This window comes from Cryptosporidium hominis, assembly GCF_000006425.1.
Source record: "Cryptosporidium hominis TU502 chromosome 3 CHRO013044, whole genome shotgun sequence".
NCBI classification, from domain to species: Eukaryota; Apicomplexa; class Conoidasida; order Eucoccidiorida; family Cryptosporidiidae; genus Cryptosporidium; species Cryptosporidium hominis.
Genome location: NW_667452.1, coordinates 12,152 through 38,316, shown reverse-complemented (window position 1 = coordinate 38,316; position 26,165 = coordinate 12,152). Strand labels below are relative to the sequence as shown.

General features: G+C 33.0%; 7 protein-coding genes across 7 annotated transcripts; 3 read left to right on the top strand and 4 right to left on the bottom strand.

Moving 5' to 3' along the window:
* Window positions 1-521: 521 nt before the first annotated feature.
* Chro.30069 (GDP-fucose transporter 1; multispan transmembrane protein fuct1) lies at window positions 522-1,820 on the bottom strand. The annotated part of the gene is made up of 1 exon (XM_663208.1): window positions 522-1,820. The coding sequence occupies one exon, from the start codon at window positions 1,818-1,820 to the stop codon at window positions 522-524; it is 1,299 nt and encodes a 432-aa protein (XP_668300.1).
* Window positions 1,821-3,175: 1,355 nt separating this feature from the next.
* Chro.30065 (hypothetical protein) lies at window positions 3,176-4,276 on the bottom strand. The annotated part of the gene is made up of 1 exon (XM_663207.1): window positions 3,176-4,276. One exon carries the CDS (start codon window positions 4,274-4,276, stop codon window positions 3,176-3,178), a length of 1,101 nt encoding a protein of 366 aa, XP_668299.1.
* Window positions 4,277-4,905: 629 nt separating this feature from the next.
* Chro.30064 (transmembrane amino acid transporter protein) lies at window positions 4,906-6,510 on the top strand. Its single annotated transcript, XM_663206.1, has 1 exon — window positions 4,906-6,510. One exon carries the CDS (start codon window positions 4,906-4,908, stop codon window positions 6,508-6,510), a length of 1,605 nt encoding a protein of 534 aa, XP_668298.1.
* Window positions 6,511-6,656: 146 nt separating this feature from the next.
* On the bottom strand, window positions 6,657-7,259 carry Chro.30063 (glutathione peroxidase). The annotated part of the gene is made up of 1 exon (XM_663205.1): window positions 6,657-7,259. The coding sequence occupies one exon, from the start codon at window positions 7,257-7,259 to the stop codon at window positions 6,657-6,659; it is 603 nt and encodes a 200-aa protein (XP_668297.1).
* A 901-nt stretch (window positions 7,260-8,160) lies between these two features.
* Window positions 8,161-9,156, bottom strand: Chro.30062 (hypothetical protein). The annotated part of the gene is made up of 1 exon (XM_663204.1): window positions 8,161-9,156. The coding sequence occupies one exon, from the start codon at window positions 9,154-9,156 to the stop codon at window positions 8,161-8,163; it is 996 nt and encodes a 331-aa protein (XP_668296.1).
* Window positions 9,157-10,772: 1,616 nt separating this feature from the next.
* Window positions 10,773-12,119, top strand: Chro.30061 (hypothetical protein). Its single annotated transcript, XM_663203.1, has 1 exon — window positions 10,773-12,119. The coding sequence occupies one exon, from the start codon at window positions 10,773-10,775 to the stop codon at window positions 12,117-12,119; it is 1,347 nt and encodes a 448-aa protein (XP_668295.1).
* Window positions 12,120-12,904: 785 nt separating this feature from the next.
* On the top strand, window positions 12,905-26,146 carry Chro.30060 (vacuolar protein sorting-associated protein). The annotated part of the gene is made up of 1 exon (XM_663202.1): window positions 12,905-26,146. The coding sequence occupies one exon, from the start codon at window positions 12,905-12,907 to the stop codon at window positions 26,144-26,146; it is 13,242 nt and encodes a 4,413-aa protein (XP_668294.1).
* The last annotated feature ends 19 nt before the right edge of the window (window positions 26,147-26,165 follow it).

Below are 26,165 nucleotides of genomic sequence, written 5' to 3'. Positions count from 1 at the left end.
GAGATTTCTGGTCTTTCTGAATCTTTACTCATTTTTAAAGTTCAAGGTTAATGGTAAAATAATCTGAGAGTTTTGATAATAATATATTCTTTTCCCTAGCGGTTTAAATTCTTATTCTCTCGACAAATTTCATATGAAATTATCACAAGTTCCACTAATTGTTAGAGTATCATCACTCAAAGGCGGCTTTTAATTTTTGGATATTCCACATGAAAAATTCACCAAGATCTTTTAGCGGGCAAAGGTACCGACAGGCGGTAAAGGCGGCACATTTTAAAATGATAGTGTGGGAAAGTGGGGTGGAAATAATATAAGGCTATTTCATTATTAATAGACATATAAGAGTGGAAATTCATCAACAAGTAATTTGTTAAAGAGTGCAACAAGGCACAGGAATTCCACAAATAGTTTATATTTCTGCAGTTGATTAGTTTAGAAACATTAGTTTTAGATGGAGAAAAACAGGGAAATAGGTATTGGGGAATGAGATTTAAACAAATGTAGAATTTAACGAACTATAATTAGTTTCTGTTTTCGTTATTGTTTCCAGTTGGGAGACCTTCCTCAATATCATCCTTAAGAGGAATAGCTTCTGGATTTTTTGAGGTGAATGGTGTAATCACGTTCTTAGTCTTGCTTCCACTTCTCTTTAGGATATCATCTTGGGCATTTTCAAATACATCAGAAGCAGTACCGACAGATTGTCTTGCAACTTCCTTGTATTTTTCCTCAACAACCTTCAATTCAGAAGGTGACATAGATGGTTTTGATCCAAAGTGATTGAATGCAGTATATGAAGCAGAACCACAGAATGTGAGACAAACTGCAATGATTGTTTGAGTTGGTAGAGATTCTCCTAGATAGAAGATTCCACCGATAGTTTGTAAGGCTTGCTTGACCAAACCACAAACATTGAATGTTGCTGGAGTGGTTAAACCAATGACAACATAAGTACTTTGGTTAACACCAATGGCAAGAAGAGCTGATGTGGTGATTAGACCCCATAGATAAATCATTCTATTAAGATCATTGAAATCAAAACAACCGGATGTTGTAAATGCTGGGATAACTTCTCCAGTTCCAAACATAGGAATGAAAAAGAAGAGAATTGACCACATTTGAACATATTTAAGAAGACCTGCAGAATCGTTACCAATCTTAGGGAGAACCCACTTGAGAGTGATATTGTAGCAGCTCTGAGAGAATGATGAGATACAACCATAAATTAAGGAAACCAAAACAAGTGATTTTGGATCAAATGCTCCAATGAGAACACCAGAAATAATGATTGCACAAGAAATGAGTGAGGTCAACTTAACTTTAATTCCTAAGATTAAAAATTGGAGGCATAAAGACCACATCAGTGTGGTAGACTTAGCCATAGCATAAGTTGAAACTTTACCATGAGTTAAACAGATATTATTAAATGATATATTGAAAGAGAAAAAGAACGCGACTGGAATAGCGTACATCACCTTCTTCCAGCTGCTTACTGATGAACCGTTAGCTTGTACCTCAACCCCATCTTTTCCATTACCACTTTCAGAGGATTTTGAGATTGCCATTCTTATTAATCCAAATATGCTCATTATAATCATACCAACAAGCTGTTGTGCACATGAAACAAAGACAGGAAACTTGATTTGCTTCTTAAAAACACCATTGTTGAAATAAACTGAAGATATTGAAGCTGCTATAAACGAGCAAATGGCCAATACTGTTGCAACGCTATTTGGGAGGAATGAGATAAACCTTTCAGATTCCTTTCCAGCCTCTGAGCCAGACGAAGAGTTACTCTTTTTATTCTTTGAGTGACCCATTTTTACTTTGCTGTTTAAATTCTTTCTTTTGCTTTTTATTTCTAATTCTCTCCTGTTTTATCTTTATCTCCTTATAGATCTAAAAATCGTTTTAGATCAGGGCGCCACAATTTCTCTATTTGGCGCCAAGAGAATGCATTTTGTTAGATGTCCGGACAAGTGTAAATTCAGGTTTGAGATTTAAGATTAAGATTCAAGATGAATACACTGATTCTACAAATTTTTTTATTCTCTAAAATTAATACATTATACTACTAAGCGCAATTGAGGCTTTGATTCATTCAATTCATTATATTTTTTTCCATTCAAATAGATGGCTTATTTTTCCCAATTATATTTTGTCCTTAACTAACATTTTTATGTCTTCTGTTTTTTAAGTTTATTTCTCAACATGACATGTTCTTCTTTTGCAGCATGAGTTGAGAGAACTTGAACAAGCCACATTAAAGCAATGAATATAAAAAGGCTAGAGACGGAAATTGTACTTGCAATTCCAATACATGCTGACCTTGACCAGCAAGAGTTATTCTAATGAAAAAAAAGTAGAAATTAGCAATATAGTTGTGGAATAATTTAATAACGCATCTTATGAGCTTAGTATAACTCATTCATTTTTTATAACTTACTGTAACCTTGCATTCACAGTTTTTAGGACTATTAGTGGTTCCAATCAGAGTTTTTTCATTTATTTCATTATCCTTAAAATCTAAAGTTTTAAGATTGTTCTTTGACTTAGTAATAATACCAGAAGACAAAATTCTTTGGTTTCCTGGCACTTCTAAGTTTGAAAGTTTAATTTTTTCTCCTATGTATGATGCGGAATTCTTCTTAACTCCTGTACTAATATTACTTGCTTGGCTATCTATGGAAATAGAACCGATTTTATCTTCCCAATATTCGTAGTTATTTAAGACCTTATTTGCAGAAACTGAGAGTTTTCCTAAAAAAAGAAGCGTATTTAAATATTTATTGATTTTTAGCTGACCATTTAATCGTATTTTAATTAACTGTAAAGACTACAATTTTTAGATCCATTGTAATTCTCTCAGAAATTCTTCAAATAAGTCAGCTCTATAAAATATAACAAACCTACCTATTATAAGCCACAGCTGAATAAGAATTAAACACAAAATTCCTTTCATTCTTATTCCAATTTCATATTTTTTTCATGTTTTCAGTTTAAAAGCAACATTTAGGCGCCAACATGCCTGGTATTCTCAGACTGGTGCCAGGAAATGCATTTTAATTTTAAGATTAAATTCAAGGTAAAAAAGGAAAGAAAAAAAACAAAAATAAAAAAATAAGTTATTGTATTAAGAATCATAAGATGACTAAATTAGTTAAAATGAGTAGTTTTACATTGTAAACATCTTATTACACATCCACGAAATTCTCTTCCTCAATGTATATATTTGATTTGAATTCACCCCAATAACTTGAACTTGCCTTTCACTTAAAAGGACTTCAGATGTCCAAATTACGTGATTACATGTTCTTATTTGAAAGTTACTTATATTCTCCTTGATATTCAATCTGGTATCGTATCTTAGGTTTGTTACTGGATCAATTCCAGGCTCATTTAATCTATTTCTGGAGGAAGTTTTACTCCTTGAAAATGAAAGCCATTCAGATAGGGATCTTTCCCTAACCATGGAATTAATAAGAGCAATACAAACAAACAAAGTAACAGGTTGTTTTCCGATCTGGCTTAGGATTTTGTTCATGTAATTGAACATAATAATCACTCTGATATGATTCTTAATACTTCCCTTGAGAATACCTGCTGATAATATATCTTTAAATTCTCTTACTGTATTCCATACTGCCATTTCAGAGCCTTGATCCGGATAAATTAATCCATACTGAGTTCTGTCAATCAAGAATCTTCTAAGATTATCAGTTCCCTCCTCTTTCTTCATCATTCTTGAGCATATTCTGGCCTTGAAACAAATTTTTATTCGAGAAGCTTTCATCTTCCTACGAGCACTCGTAATGGAGGACCAGGACTCACTTGAATGTTCAAATGAAGAAACTTTCATCCCATTACTTACGACACGAAGGCTTTCTCTACAACGTAATATAAAATTTATTGGATTCTTCCATTTGCCACTTAACAAAATGGTGGCAACAGCAATGCTCTCTTTGTTATAAAGTCCTAAGTCCTCCTTTGCCTCATCTGATACAGATCTAAATAAGCAATACCCTTTTACAATTCCTTCTAAAGGAAAAAGAACATCATTCACCAAATACTTAATAAACTCATCTAAGTTTCTCATCCTCTCTGGGTCTTCTCTATAGGAGCCAGACTGTTCTAATTTAAATTGAGGATCTTTTTGAAATACCTGGGAACTCTCCAAGCTTTTTTCTTCGTGGTAGCATTCTGAGACTCCAAAACATATTATTATTAGACCCAAAACAAATATTCCCAATTGGGGAATAAACCTTATATTTCTCATTACAAGATTCAAACAAAAAAAATGAAAATTTTTCTAATCTAGGGATTCTTTTTAAACAACTTTTTTTTCACATAAATTTCTCACATACACATTTTCCTCAAAAGATCATTTATTTACACACAATTAATATTGATAAGAATTAAAAAATAAAACAAAATGTCATAACAAAAAATCAAAGAAATAATCATTCACTCAACTAAAAATCTTTCCAGTTAAATTCATATTAGTAAAATTCTTATTACTACATTGTTTTTCTTAATATCTTTTTAATCCTCTTTTTTAGCATGTCGTTAATTTTTGACATTTACCTTTCGGCGGGTGGCGCGCGGGATCTGGCGGCAATATTTTTAGGGACCTATTTTTGCATTGGGCTAAAGGACAGGAGCAAAAAGAAGAAATAGCTGTTGAAAGAGAAATTAATTAATAAGCAGAAAAATCTGAATTGAATAAACAAATAATTATTATATTGTGTCTTTCATATAAGTTGAAAGGCTTATTATCAGCAATTTAGTGTAATTAAATAAAAAGTATTAAGAAAAATTCCGAATAATTCTAGTTTTAAGTACAAGTGTCAGGAGAAGTTCTTAAAGTAAATAAAGTAAAAAATTGATTTTATTTTTGAAGGAAAAATGGAGGCTGCAAACGATAGTTTCAAGTATTCAAGTAAGGCCTTCGCTACCATGACAGCTGGTTGCATAGGCTCTGGTGTTGTATTTCTGACATATGGTATGAAGATGGCAGGTTTGGCTGTTGGAATTTCAACTTTGATCATTTGTGCCATTGTTTCAATAGTTACCCATTCGATTTATGTTGTAGGGTCATTACAACTTGGAGCAGTGGATTTATCCACTCTTTTAATGAGAGTTTCTGCATATAAGAGTATTCGTAGTTTCTTAGCTAGAAGAGACGCAAAGAAGGAGAATAAAGAAGATGTAGAGAAGTTACAGAAGGGTCAGAAGATGATCCTGACAGCCAGTGAGGTTGAGGAAATGAAAAGAAATATGAAGTTTCATTTTAAGTCTATCTCCATTATTTGTTTCCTTTCAATGGCTTATGCTGTTCCAGTATACTTCATTCTATTGCGTTCATTTACTCAGGATCTGGTTACTCATGCTGTATTTTCCTTCCCTCAAGCTAAATTTTTGGAGTATTTAAAGGATGAATACTTTTTGTCTGCATTATACTTTTTATTGGTATTACCTTTTGCAACAAAATCCAAAGTTTCAGAATTGGATTTTCTTGGCTGGTTTTCAGTTGCATCATTCTTCACTTTGGCTACTGTTATTGTAGTTAGATCTGTTGTTTTCCCTTATTCAGGACCTATGCCTCCTGTTACAGGAGAAGTACATATTTGGCCAGCTCATGGACCACTATCAGCCTTTAAGATGTTCACATTCGCAACTTATGCCTTCTTATGTCATTGTATGGTAGTCCCAGCCGTTTTAAATGTTAGTACTTGTACTTATAAGAGATGTATTAAGGTTATTTCAGCATCCTTTACATTTTTATTGGTATTCTCTTTGGCTCTAACTATTTCTGCATATACAACTTTTGGTGAAGCTACGAGAGATAACATTACATTAAACTTTTCACCTTGTGATATATTCATGGGATTCTCAAGGATACTGAGTTGTATTTCATTATGTGTTATTATTCCATTATTTACCGTTTCGATTTGTAATTTTATTGTAAATGATATTGGACTTATCAATTACATGTCAGAATTAGCAGTAGAAGACGTTTTCCAAGTAATTTTTGATGGTAATGATGATGATGATAAAAAGGAATCCAGAGCCCTTAAATTAACTTATGTCCCATCCAATCCTAATATTGTATTGGATGAATTAGTAAACCTATTAGCTAAAAATAAAGCAAGAGCTATTGAATCAGATGGTCAAGAAGATTATAGTACCGAAGCAACCCTAAAATCCATGAAAAATAAAGAAAAGTTCAATATTTGGAGGTTTTTACTTTCCACAGCTATTTTACTTGTCTCCATATTCCTTTCTCATGTGGCAAAATCTTGTACTCAATATGTTGAATTATTTTGTGGTTATATTGACGCTTTTACTGCGTCGATTTATCCCTTGTTTGTTTATTCTATTATATGGGGAAGAAAAAAATCTTTTTTCACAAATTTCTTTGTAGTATTGTCTTGTTACATTTCGGCAATTGGACCAATATTATCATCAATAGTAACTACCTATGAATTAATTACTGGTGTCCAAACCTAAATATTTTGTTTCAACTTACAAGAGCAAAAATCCAAAGTAGGTAATATTTATGGTCATGCTAAGTAATATTGTCTGAATAGATTATTTTCCTTTAAGAGCCTTGTTCACTTTGTTTTTGCTTTAAAGGACATACGTCATCCTTTGGGTCATAACCTGACTTCTGGATGGAGCTTGTCATAATTTTTAAAAAGATTCTGGTAATCAGAAACACCAAGAAGTTCAGCTATTTTTGGAATAAGCTCATTAGGCTCGGTCCTAGTGCCTCTAAATGCAACAACTTTTCCATTTTTATCAATTAAAAACCTTGAAAAGTTCCATTTTATTGCAGATAAAGTGTTACTTTTCTCATCATATAACTCAGGAGTCTCTCTTTTCAGCTTTTGTACAAATTCCAAAGCATCTGGGCCATTTACTTTACAAATCTCCATCAGAGGGAATTTAACATTATGAGAATCTGCGAATTTGCGAATCTCTTTAGGATCTTCAAATTCTTGGCCCATAAACTCTCTGGAGGGTAGACCAATAATCTCAAGTCCAAGAGGAGCAAACACAGAGTAGATTCTCACCATTTGTTTATAATAAGATTTTGTGTAGCCACATTTGGATGCAACATTTGTTACCATTACGACTTTCCCTTTCAAGCTTTCCATAGGAAAAAGATTTCCTTCGAGAGTTGTAAGTGTATAAGAGTACACAGACTTGCTCGCAAGATCGGTTGTTATCTTTGTAGATGCTAAAAAATTCCCCATTTTATTTATTTTTTTAAACAACAAAATTGATTTTCAAGAATTTACACCCATGTCAAAAATAATATAATTATTTCCAAAAAATGGGCGGGAAAACAATGCCGGTATACGCTTTTTTTTGTGAGGTAAATTAGCAAAGGACTAAAGAATTTTAGCGTTTTGTGTACTGGCAAGAAGTGTTAAAGCGACAATTAGTTGCGAGTACACAAATAACAAGACTTTTATTGAGTTGAGTTTTTAGTTTTACTTGAACTTCAGAATTATTGTTTCAAGTGAAAACTAATCGGGTTAATTATCAGAATATTTAGGAAGAATATATAACTGGATTTATTTTAATTAATCGATAAAGAAAGCATGCAGGAGGATCATTCATTAGAGGAGCTTAGGTCAGGTAAGCTAGTAGAAACAGATATTCCTGTTTAATTTCCGTGAGGATGATCTAACTAATAATCTATTTTCTTTGATGGGGGGAAAAATGTTAGCCGTGAAATCTGAGCTGGAAAAGAAAGGAGTTTTGAGTGAGGTTAGAGCCAGGCTGATGGCAGAGATTTTGTATTCCCTAACAGAGGAGGTAAGAAAAAGCTTGACAAAAAAATACTCTAGGATATATATGACTTGAACATTAATTTTAGAATGATGAAAACAAAGATCAAGAGAACTGTATTTCAGATGAGAATTTAATATTAAATTCACTAATTTATGATTATTTGGTATATAATGGTTATCAGAGTACAGGGAAAGTACTGCTAAAAGAGTCAAAGATGGACTCTGACTCAACAAAGGGGAGAAGTGAGTATACTAATGGAAAACAGATATTAAGTAATGAGGAGCTTAAAAACATTCTAAGAGTTGAAGAAAAGAGTGATCTTCCAATTCTTTACTCTCTAATAAAATGATGAATAAATTAGATTTCTTTAGTATCAGGAGGTAAAGGCTTAATTCCGAGTGAAATATCTATATCATCTTTGCAAATAATATCTTGTGGTCTGTTAAGTTTCTGCTTCTCACTAGCTACGGCTCTATATAAATAGTCTCCGAGTATAGGAGTAATGGGTGAGACATATTTTTTGAAGGCTTGGACTATTTCATTGGATTGAGTACAACTTGTTAAATCCATAATTTGGTTTTCGTTTCCAGATGAGTTTTGAATAGAAGATTCGATTTGTTCATTTGGTTTTTTGTTATTGAGAAATAGAGTAATTCCAAACACCAAATTAACAAAATTAGTAAGTAGCTTAATAAAAGGGTGAGTTCCTATTACTTTCAATTTCCCATTGTTTGTATCCTCTATATAAGACTTTAATAGAGGAATAAAGTGGGAAGGCTTAAGCTCCAGTTCTAATTCATAAGTTTCGCATTGCCTGAATCCCCTGCGACTTTCAATCTGTACCACATGAGTAGAGTCTAGAACAAAATTTGAAACTTCTACGGTTTCTCTTTCTCTTCTTCTTTCCAAAACACATGAATTTTCAATTGGACCAGTAACAGTATTGGCAACTTCGATAGGATTCTCCTTATGTTCAAGGTTGATCGCAATTCTGAAATCCTTAAGCAATGTACCATTCTCAATATTGTGTTTGGTCTCCAAGTCTCCAGACTGGCCTGGAGAGCAAAAATCAAAGACTGCAATCTTTTCTTTCCATATCGCTTCAGTTGGTTTATCTTTTTGATTTTTTGGAGAAATATAACTTAATCTAATTAGTGATTTGTCTTCTGTTTCCGATTTATTCGGATTATGAATATAGTAGTCATTTGTATTCCTATTTTTGATAATATAAGGGATTTTTGACTCGTCAAAATCCTTTCTTAATTCTTCTACAACACTTGTCATTTGCCACTTTTCCAAACCAGGAGAAAAACGGTAGGAAAACTCCTTTTCACTTGGAAGCAGCAAACACATTCCCTCCACAGGGAGCAAAACCTTCTCCTTTGTATTTTCATTAATTAAAGTCCCAATACGTCCTTCAACCTAGTGATCAAAGCAGATTTGCGGTGATTAAATAAAATGAAGTTATTGAGAGGCTCCAAGAAACAAACTAATAAAGGAACTTACCTCCAAATCAACTTTCCCATCCATATTTAAAAGCTCAGGGGAAGCCTCAACTAGATCAACCAAAGACTGTGCAATGAACTCAATTTCCTGACTACATCCCGTTGAAAATGAGCCATCCTATTAGTAAGATTAGAAGTTAATTAACTATTAAAATAAAAAATTGTACAAGAAAACTTACAATTAACTCGTACTCGTCAAGATTAGTTTTCCCCATCTCTTTGTTTCTCATCTTATAATAATATTAAGGTAATAACCACAGTTTTGGCGCCAAGGTTTTGAATAAAACTATCGGTATATGAAAAAATATGAACATGCAAAATGCAAATATAAGAATTTGAGTATAATGGGGAAAAGTCACTAAAGTAAGTATTTGAGGAGAAATCAATGAATATAGAGGGATTTTGTAATATATGAGGCTGATTAATGAATTAAAGGATTTTTTAATAGGTATGTTTGACTCAGTAGCGTCTGATATAATTTTATAGGCAAATCACTATTGTGTAAATTTAGTATTATTAAGTTTAATAGTAGTTTCTGGGGTTTTTGGAAGAGAAGTTAGCAAGTTAGGAGATACTGGCCATGCAAATTGTCCGGAAGGATGGATTTCAAATGGTGAAAAAACGAGATGTTTCAAGCTGGTCACTTTTGACCGGCCTAGGACATTTTCTCACGGTTTTAAGGCTTGCAATGATTTAGGTGGAACTGAGGTAGAGACAAGAAGAAGAAATGGGTCTAAAGAGACCAATGAGTACCCAGTAACATTGGCTTCAGTATATAAGTTATCAGATGAAGAAGCAATTAGAAGAACTCTTGTGGAACAAGGGGATATTCATAAGACTGCAAATGGATGTTTTGTCGGACTTAGAAAGTATGCATTTTTCAGGTATCCACCAGGATGGTACTGGATAGATAGTGGAAGTCCCGTATCAGTTCGAGATTCTGAAATTAATTGGACATCAAGTTATAATGCAAGCTGGTTATTAAGATTCAAATTTCCTTTTGAAAAGTGTGGTTTTTTTGATATTGGAGGGTTAGGAAGAAGGCCGTGTTGGCTTATAGATTCTGAGCTTTCTTGTGCAGTTTGTGGTACAGTAGCTTATGATTCTGGTGGACTGAATCCCAATAAATATTCAGAGCTAATTAAGCAGACTGATGAAATTATTAGTAAAGAGCCAAAGCTTGATTTTCCAGGCTACAATAATTTGAACTGTACAGATGCTTGGGAGAATAATTTATCAGTCGGTCTTTGTCAAAATGTTTCAAATATCCTGGACTCAGCTTGGAGCTCATATCAGAGTTCGTTAAACTTTCCTAGCATCAACTTTAATTGGAAAGAGGATTCAACTAACGAAGGAGGGGACCAAGTTTACCATAATTCTTATTTGGATCTTCCAAGGTATAAGCAGAAGAAAACATTTTATTGGGATCAGGATCCAGGTACTATTCCAGCTTTGTCTGATGAAATGAAGCTCATTGGTTTAAGCGCTCAACCAACATACCATCCTTTGGCTAGAAGCTCATCTGGAAGTTTTGAGTCTGATAGTACAGAATCTGGGCGTGTGAATGAAGAAAGAAACGATACCCTGGAGGAAATGATCTACAAGCAGAGTTCTGACTCTATTGAAGATATATTGGTTCCTATTACAAAACCTATTTTCTCAGACTATGCTTCAATTGGGAGAAATTCAGGAGTTGAAGAAGTTTATTCAAGTAATGTTTCAACCATTTCCTCTAAAGGAGTAGTATTCCCGAATACTACAGCTTCCTCTGATAATGCTTTCACTAAGAATAACTCTACTAACAGTTCTAAACATACCTCCACCTCCACCACTACAAATACAACAACAACAACAACAACAACAACAACAACAACAACAACAACAACAACAACAACAACAACCACAACAACCACAACAACCACAGCAACAGAAACGACAACCACAAAGAAAAACACTACAACAACTAAAAACACAACAACCACTCTTAGGCCACGATTCTACACCACAGGAAAGTCACTCTATACTCCAAAGACAGAGAATGTGAGGACTAGCGCCTATGTGAAAAAAAACTCAAATTCTTTGACAGGCAATAACATAGTCAAGAGGGACTCTGGGATTATAGATATGAATTCTGACAAAGAGGCAGAAAATTCATTATTGGGATTTGGAGCAGGAGAGTATGTTAACTCTGAAAGCGATGATCCACAAGAAACTCAAGAATTGAGTTATTTGAATGAAGCAGGGCAGGTAAAGATGGAAAAGTCAATAGAAGGGCATTTTGATGTAATAGAACGAACAGTCAATAAAAAGTTAATCATTGGGGTAGTTATTGGAATTCTATTGATTCTGCTTATATTAATGTTTTGTTGTGTCTTCTTTTTGAGAAGAAGGTCAGATGATACTGAATCTGCTCAAAATGTGGACAATTCAAACAAGGAAATAATTAGGAACAAACTAAATAGTTTGCAACTTGCTTCAATAAAACCAATTCTAGCAAGAAAAGGGTCAAAAATTGTACATATGAGCCAAAAAAGTATCAGTTATGATTCAAACATAGCTCCACCAGAGAAAAAAAGTATAGTTTCTGTGGAGGATACAACGTTTTCTCCTGAGTATATGAACTCAGGTGAAGGCGGAGAAGCAGAAAAAACTATACCATATTATGTAGCTCAGTCACAGGCAAACACTCTTCAACTTCATTCTGGAAGAAATATTAACTTAGGATATGATACGAGGCCTCAAACTCAGAAACAAGCAGTATTAAAGAGTCCTAAGTATCATGATTTTTTCTACTCAGAACCAAGCAGATAAATTTAGCAGATTAAGGTACTTAAAGGAGATGGTTTAAACAAGAAAAGTAACGATGAAAACTTGTTTTTGAAAACTTTTAAAGAAGAGCAGTTACTTTTTTTTTCCCTGATCTAGTAATTTCTCGAATTATTTGTAATGAATTGACAAAAACCTCCGTGAGGGGAGAAGTTGCATGCACACGTAATATTTGACCCACAGCTAAATTGAGTCATATTTTAATAAAAGTAATATTAATAATAAAAATTTATTAGCTCATTTTCTCAGCAGTTTTTTGTTTCCTTTAGAGTCAAGTTCTAGAAATGAAAATACTTTGAAAGCTAAGAAAGGGTTTTTGTGCTGAAAAAGCTCGAATAAGATGGAAAGAGTATAATATACTATAGAAAATATACTATATTTTATACACCATATATATAATTAATTCAGACACAAATGTAGTAAATAGTCAAAAAGGTAGTTATAAAACAATTATAGGAACATGGTTGGGTTATAATAAGTTGCGTAGAAAAAACCCTAGAAACAATTTAAACTCCTAATTTTTCCTTCTGAATACTTCAAAACATTTTGGCTATCTGTATCATTTTTGTAATTTTAACATTTATCACCCCACATGCAGCAAAATATTTTTGCATGTCTGAAAAGGCGGGCAAACAGAAACAAGAATTTTAAAAAAACAGAAAAATAAATAAAAAAAAACTTAAATACTTTAAATTTTTCTTTGAGACAAATAGAACTATAAAAGGCGAGTTGAGAAGGTTTGTAATGCCAGTGGTCTTGAAGAAGGAGGAATGAGGCGAGCAGTGTCTCGTGTAGCAGGCTTTGTGTCTAAATGGGCTACTACATTTATAGGAAAGTATTTAGAGAATGTGTCAGAGGATAGTTTTGAGCTTGGATTAAATTCAGGCAAGCTACAACTCAGAAATGTGAAGATAAAAGAAGGATTTTTGGAGCAATTAAGGCTTCCAATAAAAGTCAAGTACGGCTGTATAGAGACAATTAACATATCGATTCCTTATAGTAATATATTGAGACCTGGTAGCAGTTCTCCATTAGTTGTAGAGATAGATGATGTGAATTTATACGCAAGTTTTATAGATCATAATGAGTTTAATTCAGAGAAAATTGAGAGTTTGGTTATTTCAGAAAGACTTCGGTTAATAGAACACTGGAATATTCACTTTATGGCAGAGCTGGCAGAGGATGAGTACTTTAGCGTCAAGGGAAGCAGTAACAAAGGAGGAAGCAAACCATTTTTGAGCAGAATAGTCTCTGTTTTAATTCAAGATGTAAGATTGAAGTTTAGAAGGATTCATATTAAACTTGGTGATTCAACCAACAAAGAGTTGAATTGTGGGTTAGTATTGGATTCTCTTGAAGTTAGGTCAATCCCAAATTTGAGTCAGGTTTTAGTAGACCAAGATTTGGTTATCCCCAAACTAGTTGGTTCTGGTATAAATGAAGATACTAATATTAGTGGTAATAATTCAGCATCAGGGGAGGTAAATAGTGAATTGGGTCCGGACCAAATTCATGGGTACGAGGAACATCTGGGGTTAGTGAAAGAAATATTTTGTTCCAGGAGTGAATGTTCTGACGAAAAGTTGTTTGAGCCATTCTTTCAGAAAAAAGATTCCAGTGAATTTTCTTATAGAATACTGGATTTGGATGGTCTTTCAATCTATACGGCAAAGGAGGCAGCAGATGGAGAGACTAATTTAAAGGAGACCCCAAAAGAGTTGGACCAGGTTGTACATCCATTCTGTTGCAAGCTCCTTTTGAGACAGAGAAAGGATTTGTTTAACGCATCTAAGATGCCAATATACACAATATATGGAGTATTGGAAGAGATTTATGTAACAGTTTCTGAACAGATAATCACATACTGTGGAGGAATATTAAACCAAATTCAGGCATTTAATAAGCAGATTGAATTGGGAAAGACAATGTTGGAGAGGAAGTTTTTATATAGACCAAATGTTCCTGTAATTGGTAATGCAAAGCTTTGGTGGAGATATGCAATAGGATGCATTATAAGGGATAGGAGAGCTGATATTTCTTCAATTTCTGGTTCCCATCGATTTTCTAGGTCGAGTTATAACTCTTCACTTTATATTCGCCTCCAGGAAGACTTTACTGAAGCTAAGATATCAATGTATTGTAGGGATTATACTGTGGAATTTCACAAATACTTTGAGGAAAAGATGACTTTTGATTCCATTGGACCGTATTTCGATGGAGGGCTCTTTAATGAACTGCTTTTAGACTTTTCCAGACAGTTTTCAGAATATTACATACTTAGGGTTCCTTTCTCTAGATTTGTATCCTTGCATACATCTCTAGTACATCAATGGGTTGGAAAGAGGTTGGAAATTCATTCTTTCAGAAGGACAAGCCATAGCGATTCTCAAGCTGCTGGAGGAGGGTCTGGAAGTTGGATTCAATGGCTTTTTAAGTTCCATAGGATCTCTTCTGTTCCTTTGAATAGTGCTGATGATGTTTTTTTTGATGCTCAGGAGAGCGAGGATGAGCAGAATAAACAGGAAGAGTATGAGAATTTTAATGGATCTGTGGAGTTAGATGAGGCATTTCTTGCTCAACAGACTATGGAAGATCTCCAATTTTTCGACTGTCTTTCTGATCATTCTTTGGAGGATGGGGATAAAAATACTTCGGAATCTAAGCAGAATTTGGGATCTTTTGATAAATCTCAAAGTGAGAATCCTTTATATATGGAATCCTCTCCAACTGTCAAGCAGTTTGGGGCTATTAGCTCTGAGACTCCTTTCATGGCTTTCAGAGTTTTGCTCCGAGAGACAAAACTTGAAGTAGTACTTAGAGATGAGTTTGCATTAGAGACAGGAGGAAGTAAAATCGATGGACAGGAAGGGTTGAGGATGATCAAAAGAAGCGCTTTGATGGGAAGTTTGAGAAGTTTTGGCCTGGAATTCATTCAATCAGATTCAAGAATTTCTTTATTATCGGTTTTACAAGAGTTTAATTTGGATTACTCAGATCCAGATGGGGAGAGGTTTCAAATAATTTACGAGGATGAATCTCTCGTACAGGATGAAAAGATGTGGTTCACATTCTACTACTTGAATAAAAAAAGCTCAATCTGCGACGTACAAGGATCTTCTAGAAGGAGAAGTTCTTTGAGTATGAGTTCTGACTTCTCTATGGATCGAAGCATTTCAAAGAGATTAGAAACTTCATTTCCAGAAAGTAGCAAAACTACTATTAAGATCAACGTCGAGAAATGCTATGCAATCTTTTACTCCAACGTTGTTTCTGCTTTAGTTAATGCAATTAACAAGTACAATAAGAGTATTGGAAAAAGTAGAGGAGAAGGTATTAAACATAAATCCAAGACTAGAATAGATAATCATATGGCCTGTACTGAAAGTGGTTCAACTGACATTTCAGAAAAAAGAGATATTAATAGTCAAGAAGATGGATTTCTTCAAAATTCAGGTTTAGTGGATGTGGATATTCAAATTGAAACTCCAATCTTGGTTTTCTGTCATAAGGTAGATCCAAGACTAGGAGGTGCGATTTACAATGTAATAAGTTTTGGAAAGATTTCAATATCTAACAATGATTCAGAGATCTTGAGAGGATATGAACTTGAGGAGAGTTCCTTAGATATTTCAAGCCCCCAAAGTAGATTTGAAAATAATAGCTTTGACCTTCAGTCATTCATTAATAAAGGAGTAGGGGGAGGCATTCAAGTATCTCCATATTATAGATATGTTCTTTCTGAAAAGTCAACTTATTGGTTTAAATGTATTCAGAGTCTCTGTTATTATGCCAAGATCGAGGAAATCTATTTATCTATTTATAGCGATTTTCAGTCTGGAACAACTGGGATAGAGAAAGATGAACAAAAGATCAGAGTTAGAATTCAAGATACCAGCAATATTCACAGGAGAGAGTCAGGCAAGAGTGAAAAAAGGTCACCAAAGCTTCCAAAAGGAGTAGATATGGTTAATTCTTATAGATTATTTAGCATTGACTATATTGATATCAAGTTGAATCTCTTATCATACAAGAGGTATAATATGTTGGACGAGACATGGATGAAGTATATTAAGCTATTTGGCGTACTAACTCAGCTGGATCCATTTTCACAGGATTTATTCGAGGAGAGATCCTTCATGAATTTGGTACTATCAACAAATTCTGTTTGCTTGGATTCAAAGCCTACTGGAGGAGGTTCAATTGGTGAAATTCAGCTTGGGGATGTACTTAAGAATATCTACTCATCCATTCAAATTAACTCAATTACATCCAATTTTGATCCTCAAGTTTACCAGAGTATATACTTGAACATGATTCAATGGATGGATGACTCATGTTTAAGTGAGTATTTCAATTTGGGAAGAAAATTGACGAGAGAAAAGGAATTCAAAATGTTTAAGCTTGGATTAAATATTCAGTTATTTTGGTTTTTAAGGCTAAATAGTCTTAAATTTGACTTTGTATCAGATAATAATTCTTGGATGAATGTGGGAACACGAGACATTCAAGTCCTAAACTTTATTCACGACCATTATAGACTGGTTAACTTTTCCATTTCTCAGCTTTCCATGGATTATTTTTTGAGAATTAAAGAGGTTGAAAGAGAAGGAGGCTATCTTAAATCTAAAGATGAAGCCCAGGAATGTAAAGGAATCAAGAGAATTCCTCTCTTTAGTCTCAGTAACACTTTTAGCTTTGTTCGTTTCCCAACATCTCAATATCATTTCATTGAAGAGGAGCTTTCACTTGAGAAAGCTAGAGATGAGAAAGTTAAATGGTTGAATAGATCCAGATCAGGTTATTCTCAGAGCAATCAGGTACAGGTTAGGACGGAAATTGGGTCTATTATTATTTACTTGAGACCATTAATTCTTCAAGAGTTACTTTGTTTGTTTAAAAGGTCTACCTCACCATATATAAGTACAGAACAAGAGATTAAGTCCAAAAAGGACCAAGATCTAGGCTCAGAAATAGGATTAAAGACTTCAGATAAGTGGACAAAGTACTTAATTGATGCTAATGTTTGCAATTCTGAATTGGTAGCATTTCAAAGAGATACGGAATTTTTCAAGTTAATATTTGAAAATACGGTATCAATCTGTGATCACGATACGAGAAGAGATGTTATTGTTAGGGTAATTAGGATGAAAGGATACAATATGGTTAATGGTAGGAAAGATTTGTGTTTCTTTAAGATGGATAGCTCAGTGGAATCGTCTATGATGGAGGTGAAGATGATTTCTCACCAGAGAGCTCAAGATATTGAAGATTTGATTCATGGAAGGCTGTCAAAGATGATCTCAAGTTCAGAGATGCTTGTCGAGGCTGAAAACATTACTTTAGTTTTATTTCTGGATGCATTTTTACACAATATTTACTACTTTTCGTACTTGATTGATAATATTCAGAGCTTTGTTTATTATTTAGAAGAAGATAATGTGAAGGATTCAGAAGTAGTTAAATCATCAAAGTCTTCTTCCCTTATTCTTCCTTCTCAGGAAAAAGTTGGAGGAGAAATAGAAGGCAGTTCAGATGTATGCGTTCCTCTTAGAAGTATGAACTTCAGAAACAGTAAGCTAATTATTCCATCAGTATCTGTTGATGATGCAGATCCTGACAAAGTTTCCTCAGTTGAGATGTTTATTGAACTCTTTAATTTCAATAACAAGTCTTTAATTAGACAAGTATCGGATCCTTCCATGATTTATCTTTACATCTTCAGGATGATGAATGTGAGGATGAGACAAGTTTGGGGATTGTATCTCGAAGAGGAAAACTATGAGATAACTGAAGGAAGAAGTTCTATTCCTTTTGGGATAATTCCTGACTTAAACTTTCATTTAAGGAGGTACACATGCAGTGAAGGAATGAATAACTCATTTGACATGAATTGTTTCATCGAATCAAAGCAAAAAGAAGCGGAGTTAAATCTTTACCCTGAGACTTTGAGTCTACTAATTAAGGCATTTTCTGAGAACTTAATGAATTATGATCCTTTCGTAAAACAACTCACTAATCTTTCATCTGGAACTATTTCAGATCCAGAATTTATGATCTCCTTAAAGGAGGAGAAACTTCAAGATGATCAATTTATTATAGGTACCAAAAAAAAAAGATATGTTCCCCAGCTAATTCAACACAGATTTATTGGGAGGAGAGCAGCTTTGAGATTCCAAGAAAGTATACAGGGAGGAGAGAGTTCAAGTATTATTCCTACTGGGAGGTTTGAAGATCAAGATATTCAACCAAGTAACTCAATTTCTGTCAGTTTTCCTTTAATTAGAATTAATCTAATTAAAGATTGGGATTGGAAAAATAAACAATTAACGGGATTTGATGGTAACGTCCTTCAAATAGAAGGAAAAGAGACGAAGGAGGGCTCTATACAAACGGTTTCCATTGTAAGGATTAAAGGAATTAACTTGTTTATGAGCAAATTTCCTCAAAACCAAAGCTTCACATTCAACCTTCTACTCAGTTCTTTAAACTTTAATGACGAACAGAACCCTTCATTCTTAATTTCAATTCCTGATTCTTTTCACTACTCTGACGTTAATTCAAATTTCGGTACCGGATATTGCATTCAAGATCAAAGTCAAGATCAAGATCACAAACAGGAAAAAGGAGATAGAGAGTCAAATAAAGGATTGAAGAAAACCAACTTTGAGGATCAACACTACTTTACAGTTTACACAAAGGAGGCTTACTTTGAGAATTATTTGGAAAGCTACTTTAATGCTTTGAAACCAATTGTTGAAGAGGACCAGAATCTACAGGAGAACCAGAATCCGAGGAGGGAACGGGATTTAGAACAGCCTATTGAAGTTCAATACTACAGCTTTAAAGAAGATTCTGATGATATTCGAGATAATAAAAAGACAAATACGAGCTGTTCAAGCTGGCGGATTCGTATTGAGTCTCCAGTCATTAATACGGATTGTGATATTCAGTCTTTGTTTGGGATTTATGATTGGTACAGTGATTACTCTAGGGTTTTTTGTCTCCCTAATTCAGATATAATAGAGCAAGAGAAGTCTAGAAAAGATGAAAATAACAGCAGATTTTTAGTGGATTTGATGGAGGTAAACTTAAGCCTAAAGAAATTCAATTGCATATTGGCATCTAATACAGGCCTAAGAACCAAAGTAAACTTGATAGGTACCTATGATCTGGGTTACTTAAGCAAAAAAGAAAAGAATCAAGATGGAATTCAAGGAGAAAATGACTTGGAACGGCTTTGTGAATCCAATCTAAATATCTCCATTTCCAGCTCAAAGTTGGGATATCATATGGTAGATTTCGGGAGTTTTGTGATTTGGGATGGATTGGAATATCAGATCATACATAATATTATCTCAAAAGGGATGGAGGCGGTACTCAAAACCAATCGAAGCTTAAAGTTAATTTTTCAACCAATAACTTTACAAATACACTATCCACATGTTCTAGACCTCTATGATGTTTTATTATCAATGCAAAAGTCTCTCTCAAAACGATCACAACTCTCAAGGAATTCAGATCTATATAGATCTCTTACTAATGGGATTTCTGAAAGGTTTACAAGTAGCCAGGAATTCCTTGGAATAGGGAGTCCAAAAGCTAAAGAAGAGTTAAGCATAAACGTAATCATACAAAATTCAAGACTGATTCTTTTAAATTCTATTGAAGATTTCTCAGGAATCCCATTATTCATGATCTTTGTACAATCTAATAGCTTGATTCTTAGCTCTAGAAGTTATCTTATTGATCATCCTATATCCATTACAAATTCTGGAGATTTCTCACTTTGGATAATGAACCCAAGACATGGATACTTTGAGCCAATTATTGAAGGATGTAATTTTAATCTGGCTTTAGATAAGTTAGTACAAAATGATGGATTTTCTCCAAGAAATAAGTCATGCTCAAGCAAGGTCACAAAAAGACTTAATTTCCATCTTCTTTCTGCCTTAAACCTCAATATTTCTCCTTGGACCATTAGAACGATCTTGAGACATTATGGAGCTTGGAATAGTAGAGGATGTCTACTTTCTAGCTCTGTTAAACCATTCAGACCTATTTTAGTTATTAATCAATCTGGTTATGATATTCAATTAATAGGGTACCCCAATTTTGACACCTTTCAAAATTCAAAAAATAATAATTTTATTGATCTTGGATCTACATGCAATATTATTAAAGACGGTACCGAAGTTGTTCTTGATCAAATTAATTACTGTTTCCAACCAAGTAATATTCAGATCTTTCAAATTCATATAGGAAGAGCCAGAATTAAGGAATATTGTAAAAATGAAGATCAAATTAACTTTGAAAGATTATTTTCAACTGAAAAGGTTATTAATTTGGACAATACTGGAAGATTTGCTATATTTATCCGAAATCTTAAAGATACAAAAATGGGCTATGAAAATAAAAATCTTCAGAATGGAATCAACTCAAATTGCCTTCTTTTTGAAAGTCCTTACTTGTTTTATCAAGTTGAACATAGAAATATAAAAGATCAATTAGGAGTTGAGAAGATTTTAAGGATATTAAGTCCTTTAGAACTAAGTAATGAGATTTCTATGGATCTTCAAGTATTCTTTACTGATGGACTTTTTTCCAGTAGAGTCCTTCCAAATTCAAAAATACCAATTCCATTCAATCTTGAGACAAGTAACTATTTATGTTATAATAAAGTTTCCAAAGATCTTAAAGAAGATAATAATAGAACAAATCCTGTCAAGTATAATGAGTATTATAAGCTTAAAATTAATAATTTCCTAAGGGATATAATCAAAGAAAATGAGAATCTAAACAAATACAGAATTACAGAAAAGAGAGAAAAGAGACGGATTTACTTTGTTCAAAAGGGAGAATGTGCAGGAGTTGGATTCTATATTACAATTGAAGGAATAATGTCAACTTTTGGTCAAGGAAAGTATCAATTCTATAAATATATCCTAAAGTTTAAACCTTTTTTGACCCTCATTTCAACTTTACCATTGGATCTTGAATACAGATTCTTTGCTTTTACTAGTGGAAAAGAAGGAAATAATAAAATAAATGTTATAACCACTCAAATCAATGATCAAGATTTTTCAAGTAATTCTGGTATTTTGGAATATATGAAACCAAAAGCTCTATATTTACCTTGTTCTTTATTTGATGAAAATCCTCAAGTAAAGTTAGAAATTGGAGTTAAATCACGAAAAGATTCTAAAACTGATAATAATAACCATTTTGAAAATAATAGTCAGAACTTTACGGTGATTTGGTCATGTTTAATTGATTTAGGAAATGAAATTAAATTAGGTATTTGGAAGACTCAAAATACACTTAATGACTTAAATGGTGGTGATGATAATGAAATCTACTTACAAAGACTTGGAGAAATTGTTCCTGGAAAAAATAAAATTTCCATGTTTTCTGTATATAATTTAGAAAAGAATCCAAAAGGAGGATATCCATTAACTTGGGTAGTACATTCTAAATATTGGTTTAATAGTGTTGGATCTGAATTAAATCTTTCAAATATTATACTTTCAGATTTTACTCCTCCACCAGATTCAGTAAGTAATTTAATGAAGACTAGCAATACTTGGCTTAAATCAAATCAGAACTTATTTGGCCAATATGGAGATTTAATTAAACATTCCATTATCCCATTAGTGAAAAGAGAAGGTTCAATTCATATTGAAGGAGCTTTTGATAAAATTAAATCAAGAAAGATAGTTTTTATGGCTTTAATTAATGGAAAACAACATATATTTGACTTTACTAAACCTCATATAAAGACCAAAAAGGGAGGAATATATAATTTGGGTATCCTTCAAGACAAACTTGGAATGGTTGGATATAATTTCTTTTATAGAGATATTTCTTTAGAACTTCAACTAAATGGAAACATTGCCAGGGTTTTGATTGGTCATTTAATTTTATTTCCCCAGAAAATGGTTGTAAATAATTCCAAAATTACTATAGAAATGCAGAGTCATTCAAACTTTATTTTAAATCCCAGTACTTCAATTCCAGTAATTCCATATTTTCCAGATACTATCAGATTAAATTATAAGAATCTATCAGATAGAGTAAAAAGTGGAACAGTATCTTCTTACCATATTGGAAATGATCAAACAAGAAGATCACGAGTGATTTCCATAAAAAGTGGATCAATTATATATCCAAATTTTGTTTTAAATAAGAATAAATCTTGGAAAATCCTTTTAAAAAAACCATCGGGAGATAAATTTCAAGTTAAAACTGAAGTTAACGATAATTTTGAATCATTAGAAGAAAGACCAGATGAATTATCTTATTTAAAGATTAGATCCATTTTAGATGAGAATCTTGGATTTGAGATGGTACTAATAACAATAAAAAAGACATTTAATCAAGAATTTTATACTCGTAATGTTTCTTCAGTCTTCATTTTTAATTGTTCGAATAAGGATTTACATATTAGCCAAAGGAATGATGATAGCAAGAATAGTACATATATACCATCAAGTTCAATAATAAAACAAGTATTCCGTTCAAAGTCAATATCAGAATTTGTATGGGAAGATTACTTCAGACCAAGGGATATCTTTATTCATAATGACTTGAATATAACAAATTCAAATTCAGCCAATAATATTATTAGTGGTTATAATGTGAATAAAAAGGCCAAATATATAAGTATTGATAATTATAGCAATAAAAGAAGGCAAGAAAAGAACCATTTATTTGAAGTTTATGACTTTGGATCAAATGAAAAGAAAGATTGGATTATTTATAAAGTTTCCAAAATATCTTCAAAAGGGAATAATTACATCTTGGGATTGTTTTCATATGAAGATTTCATGGATTGGCATAGTAAGAAAGGATTAACAAGAAGAGCATTATCTTTACTTCAACCATCAAGACCAACTTCAATTTCTTCTCCAAGTTTTAAATCAGGAAATAGTTATGGAAGCCCTGTAAGTGTGGTATCATCATCTTTAACTAAATTTTCTTCTTTCAATAGAGGATATTCAAGTTCTGAACAATATATATTTGATATATTTTGTTCTCAAGTGCTAGTTTCAGTGATTTGGGAGAATCCAAGTAGAAATACACCTCAAGAGCTGTTTCTAGTAGTTTTGGATAACTTACATAGTAAATACTGCTTCTTCACTCATTTGAATGCTCCTCAGGATTTCCAGATTTCAATAGGAAATATACAAATTGATTTACAATATAAAGATACACTTTATCCAGTACTTTTCCAAAGACTACCTTCAAGTTCATCAAGGACTCTGAATACCCTAGAAGAGAAATTCTTGGCTTCAAATAAGACAGATTTTGCTTCATTTTCATTTTCTTCAAATCAAAATAACTTTTTGGAGTCTTCAAGTCAACATCAATATTCGAATTCATCTTTATTATCAAATTCTGAAAGATCAGTACTTCCAATGTTAGTAATCGCATCAAACTTTTGTTGGGATTGTATAAAAAGTTCAAAAGGAAAAGTTTCAGATAGTAGTGGTGAGGTTGATTTGGAGGAAGATGTTAAAGAACTGGAAGTAAACTTAAATAGAAGAAGCTCAAGAATTTTGATATCACAGAATCTTTCAGAGAATTACTTTTCAGAAGTTTCTGAATATCTTAAAAGCTTGAATATTCCAAATATAGGACTTCCTTCAGAGTTGTTAATTTCTCAAGGATTCTTGAGAAACCAAAAGAATAGTAATGGAGATTCGTTACAACTAATTAACGTGAATAAACTGTTAATTAGACTTCTTGGAATAAATATATGTTTTGATACCCACTTTATATATATCCTTACAATGTTTATTGATCAGATTAAAGAGATTTCAAGATCAATTGGTAATAATGTAAAGAAAGGAAGATCAGGAACCAATATTTCAATTTATGATTATGATAAGAATACCAATTTGGACGGAGAAAGCAGATCTCCTAAATGTGATGATCTTGGTTTGGGTGATGGAGATTATGAATTATCCAAAAATAATGATAATGAATATATTGGTGGTAATATTAATTTTGGATATGGTATTGAGGAAGAACAAGAAGAAGAGAATGAGGAAGAAGATGATGATGAATATCAGTTTATCGATAAAAAGGATATAATTAAACAATTCCCTCTTAAACAATCGTTTTTTGATAAGGTTTTTATTAAGAATTTCAAGATTTATCCCATGGTAATCCATCTTACCTTCAACTTGAACCTTCTAAAATCTTCAATTAACTCGGATTCTTTATCATCATCATCATCATCATTATCGTCTTCATCATCTTCTTCATCATCGTCATCATCATTATCGTCTTCATCATCTTCTTCTTCATCTTCGAGCTTCCAAAATCCAACAAATAATTATGAAATCTCAAATATTAATAATAGACAAAGAAATGGTAGTATCATTGGAAATTTGAATTTTGGAAAAGTCCTTGAACAGTTTGCTCACACTTTTGGATTGGTATTTTCATCATTAATTAGATCAATTACAACCATTGAAGATGCTCCTTTGTGGATGAACCAATTTGAGTCTAGAGATAGTGAAAGTTGCTCAAATTTGATTCAAAAAATCAGAAAGCATTACGAACATGAACTATATAGCCAATTATATGTAATTGCAACCTCTCTAGGATCAGTTGGAAATCCAGTAAACTCTTTTACAAATATTGGAGCTGGAATTGGAGATTTGTTTTATGAGCCAATTTATGCTGTGACTTCTGGAAGAAATGATAGTAATAATAATAATAATGGAGCAAATGTGGTAACTGGAGTCAAGAAAGGAATTGAATCCTTTATGAATCATTCAGTTTTTGGAACATTCCAAGCAATATCAAAGATGGCTGGAACTGCAAGTCAAATAGCTGGAGCATTAACAATGGATGAAAAATATATGGAAGAAAGAAGAAGATTTGTACATGGACAACAACCCAAAGATCTGATGGACGGAATCAGTATTGGAGCTCATGCATTTGGAAAATCAGTGACTGATGGACTCTCAAGTCTTGTTGGCGAAGTCCTAGATGGAGCAACAACAGGTAATCCTAATTCCTTAGCAATTGGCATTACTAAGGGACTTGTTGCAGCAGTAGTAAAACCAATTACAGGCGTATTGGATTTTACTCAAAAAACTGCTCAAGGGATCCAAAAAGCTTCCACAGTTGACAGGGTTGGTAATACCAATAGAACCAGGCTTCCACGTGTATTTTATTCCAAATCTCAGGTTTTGGCGCCATTTTCAAAAGAACATGCATTTTTGCATGACATTGTGACATGCATTGGCGGGCCTGACCACATAGTAAACCAGAGGATATCATCAAGTAGGGATGATATAGGAAATAGTATTCAACTTGGACAGCTTTTCAATGGAGTTTTATATATGACAATTTGTGGGGACGGATCAAAGATAGCAGTTGTAACAAATGATTCATTATTGGTCTTGCAAATGAATAGTGGTATTTTATGTTCTGAATCTGAAAGTGAGAATGTAAGTGTTGAACATAGTATCCAGCTTCACAATATTCAATATGTAATAATGGGGAGCTTATCCAAATCAAATTCCAGGAAGATAAATGTATGTAGATCAGTCTTTAATAATGACGAGGACTTTAAGAGTGTGATATTGAATCGAAATTCAATTAAGGGCCATGGCTATGCTTTAAATATTGACGATATTTACCCTATGCCTTGTAATAAGAAGGAGGAAGCTGGACTTAAAGAGACTCTATTCAATGATAAAATGATGTCAGAGATTGTAATTCAAATGCAAAGACAGAGTGAATGCATTTCTCCGTCTCCACGAACTAGAAGTTCTCAAAGATTGCGACCTTCGATTCCAAAGTCTTCTTCATCCTCTTCCTCCTCTTCTTCAAACAAACGAGAATTTCCAGATTACTTTCAAGTAAGGGAGGCAGAAACTCCTAGTATGATTATTATAACCCATCCATCAACACCACTTCCGCATTATAGGTGGATTGAATGTAGTAATCGTTCAAATTTGGAAAAGTTGAAAAATGTGATATGTTCTTTAATATGATAAATAATTAAGGGTTTGC